Genomic DNA, 3797 nt, shown 5'->3' on the forward strand with positions numbered 1-3797 from the left:
GTCAGATATTGGATAACTTATGTTAGGTATTATTCTATTTTAGTCAGTCATAACAATATTTTATTCAGGAATTAAACAGTCTTAGAGTTAGAGTTTTGGATTTAACATTTTGAAGTTTAACTTAATATATATATAGGACAGGAATCTAACATTACAATATTTAGTCAGGAATTAGATATTATTAGTCAGGAATTATCATGCTTTAGTCAGGTATTAGATAATTCATATGTATTGTTGTATTTAGTCAGGCATAACAATCTAAAAGTCCGAAATTAGCAAGTTTTAGTTAGATATTAGATGAATTATATCATTTATTGGTCTATATGAAATAATAGTTTGACTTATTTTGTTTTTTTTTTTTATTTTGCAGATAACCTTTCCCATTTGGTACAATAATCATTATACTATGATGATTTTCAATTTTATTCCTAGTATAACTCCACGTATAGATTGGATAAATAATATGACTGACATTTTTTTTTGGTAAATAGAAATTTTTATCACCAAAGAATAAGGTTACAACTTACACCAAAGCTAAGCTGTAACACCCCAAACACCAAAGACCAAACTTGCCAACCAAACACCAAACATATTCCAATCCAAGCCTAGCCACCTTCTAGGAAGGGTTCTAGGAAGAACAGGAACCAACTACTGGACTCAGGAACTTAAGCACCTTCTAGGAAGGATACTAAGAACCAGGACCAGAACAACAACCTAAGCAGAATACAGTAAAAATCTATGCTATTACATCTGCAAGCAACCAAAACAATTATCTGCCTAATTAACTCAGAAGCTGATTTACAGTTTCCTATAAACATTAAAGCATTTCTTTGAAGCCACACATTGTAGACTGTTTCACAAAAGTACATCACAATGAGTCTGCTCCTCGCATCAGTTTTCTTGCAGCATTTTGTAATCCAGTGCAGTTCATCAGCAAAGCTTAATACAGGCCTAGTGAAACCCAGAATTTGTAACATCGAAGACGAGATCACATTTGAATAACTTCAATCAAAGAACAAATGGTTCATATTCTCATTAGCATCAGCACACAAGAAACAACAAGGATCACAAGGAGTTCGCCAGACTAACAATCTGTCCTTAGTGACCAATCTATCCAGAATAGCAAGCCAAGTGACAAAAATACTCTTTGGTGAAGCTTGATTGTTGCAAGTGATTCTCTTCCAGGAAACTTTAGGGCCCTGAGGTTTAATGATACTGTACAGTTTCTCGATCTGCATCTTGCCATTGACAGTAGCATTATCCCATCCACCAATATCATATACAATTTCTCTACAAGCAAGGATCTTTTTCAAAATCCAGAAAGCCTTGTTAGGATTAGAAGCAGTCCAAGAAGTCTTGCCTGCAAAATAGTAAATGTGAACCCATTTGACCCAAAGGGTATCAGATTTGCTAGCAAGGTCCCAAAGCACTTTAGTAATAGCTTCTTTGTTCCAGTCTTCCAAGGAAATCAAATTCCAACCACCACAGGAATTGGGAAGGCACATAAACTTCCAGGCAACAAGAGCTTTCTTTGTAGGGTTACCTTTCCCAGTCCATAAGAAACACCTGAACCTAGATTCCATCTCTCTAATGATTTTCTTTTGTAAAATGAAAATCTGAGCCCAGTAAGCTTGAACACCAAAGAGAATAATTTTAATTAACTGTAACCTGCCAGCATAGGACAAGTGCTTAGCAGCCCAAGTATCAATTATGCCTGTAATCCTTTCAATTAAAGGCCTGCATTTAGAAATAGTGAGTTTCTTAGAAGACAGGGGAACGCCTAAGTACATAAAAGGGAGAGTACCATTAGACATTCCCAAAACCTGCTGAAGCTCACATCTAATATGATCCAAAATACCCCCAAAGTAGGCATCACTTTTATCCAAGTTTGCAGATAAACCAGAAGCATTAGAAAATTTCTAAAAAGCCTTAAAAAGAAGCTTAACAGAAACCAAATCAGCCCTAGAGAACATCAGTAAATCATCTGCAAACACTAAATGAGTAATCCCAAGTCTTTCACACCTAGGATGAAAGTTAAAATCTGGATCCTTAGTCATATTCTGCAAACACCTACACAAATACTCCATACATAAAGCAAAAAGGAAAGGGGACATGGGATCACCTTGTCTTAAACCTTTCTTTGCTTGAAAAGGAGCAAAAGGATATCCATTGATCATAACTGAGTAAGAAACAGAAGTTATACAGCTCATAATCCAGGTTATACCTTGTTAGGAAATCCCAATTCACTAAGCATAGTCTCAAGGAAACCCTATTCAACTGAATCATATGCTTTCCTAAGATCAATTTTCAACATGCACCTAAGAGTAACAAATTTGTGAGAATAGCCTTTGATCAACTATGTAGCAAGAAGAATGTTATCCCCAATGTGCTTCCTAGGGATGAACCCAACTTGAGCATCATTAACAACATAACCCCCCACCCTTGCCAATCTAGTAGTTATGACCTTAGAGATCAACTTATAAACAAGGGTGCAACAAGCAATAGGTCTATATTCCTTAACATATGAAGGATTCTGAACCTTTGGAACCAGAGTAAGAGTAGTACAACTCTAGGATTTCTCAAGAACACCAGTGTCAAAGAAATCCAGAATAGCCCTGTAAACATCAATTTTCACATGATTCCAAGGTTGTTTAAAGAACACATCATTGAATCCATCTATGCCAGGAGCTTTATCATCTCCAATACTAGCCAAACCTTGGTCAATTTCAGCATGAGAAACAGGATCAAAAAGAATATCAATGTCATTAGAGGAGAGCTGCTTCCCAACCTAACAATAGCAACATCAACAGCTGGCAAAGTACTAGCAGCAGAACCTAAAAGATTCTGATAGAAGTTAATAATTTCATCTTCAACTAAATCTGGATCCTTCAGCAAAACATCATCACTATTATAAATAGAATCAATTCTATTCATATTCTGCCTTTTTAAGAACAGAAAAGAAATAATGAGTGTTAGAATCCCCAATCTTGATCCAGTCAACTCTTGACTTTTGCTTTAAGATACTCTCATAAGTATACATCTAATACTTCACTTTTTCTATCCCAACAGCCTCCTAATTCTAAAGAGAAACATTAGTAAAGTCCTCAGCTAATTAAAATTGAACCTCAGTAAGATGAGACGAGCAACTTCCAATCTGTCAGTAATCTTAGTAAAATGATTAGTATTTAGATCTTTAAGACAAGACTTGACAGATTTTAGTTTCTTCCAGACTTGCAACATAGAGTTACCAGTAACATTGACATTCCAATGAGAAGACACAACTTCCTGGAAATCCTTGTGAAAAGCAAGGCAATTCACAAATCTGAAGGGTTTGCCCTTCCCAGCAACAGAGTGAACCAAATCCACCAAAACAGGACAGTGATCAGACAAAGAATGATAGAGATAGACAGCCTCAGTTTGACCATAAGCCATCATCCAAGCTTCAGTTAAGAAACCTCTATCAATTCTGGTAGCAATCTTATCCATTCCAGGACCCTTATTATTCCAAGAGTAAAAGAAACCTTTACTCTTAATTTCAACAAGATCCTAGTCATGAACAAAATCCCGGAAATCCTTAACCTCATAGTCAGTAATTGGATTCCCATTATGCCTATCCAGGGAAGACAAGACAGAATTGAAATCACCAATACAAAGCCCACATAGGAGCTCTATGTTGAATAGAATGCAACCCATAAAAAAAGGTACAGGCAATTTGATGTTGCAAATCCTTAGTAGAGATAACAGTATGAACAAACTGCTCATTAACAGCTATAACATCTAAAAAAACAGCATCAGGT

General features: G+C 35.9%; 1 protein-coding gene across 1 annotated transcript; it reads right to left on the reverse strand.

The window, feature by feature from the left end:
* Positions 1-665: 665 nt before the first annotated feature.
* Positions 666-3486, reverse strand: LOC110716169. Its single transcript, XM_021894794.1, has 5 exons — positions 3125-3486; positions 2716-2941; positions 2411-2569; positions 1090-1919; positions 666-1002 (listed from the first exon to the last, which is right to left on the reverse strand). The coding sequence occupies exons 1-5, from the start codon at positions 3484-3486 to the stop codon at positions 666-668; spliced, it is 1914 nt and encodes a 637-aa protein (XP_021750486.1).
* Positions 3487-3797: the final 311 nt, after the last annotated feature.

Source organism: Chenopodium quinoa, unplaced genomic scaffold (genome assembly GCF_001683475.1).
Source record: "Chenopodium quinoa cultivar QQ74 unplaced genomic scaffold, ASM168347v1, whole genome shotgun sequence".
In the NCBI taxonomy this organism is placed as follows: Eukaryota; Viridiplantae; Streptophyta; class Magnoliopsida; order Caryophyllales; family Amaranthaceae; genus Chenopodium; species Chenopodium quinoa.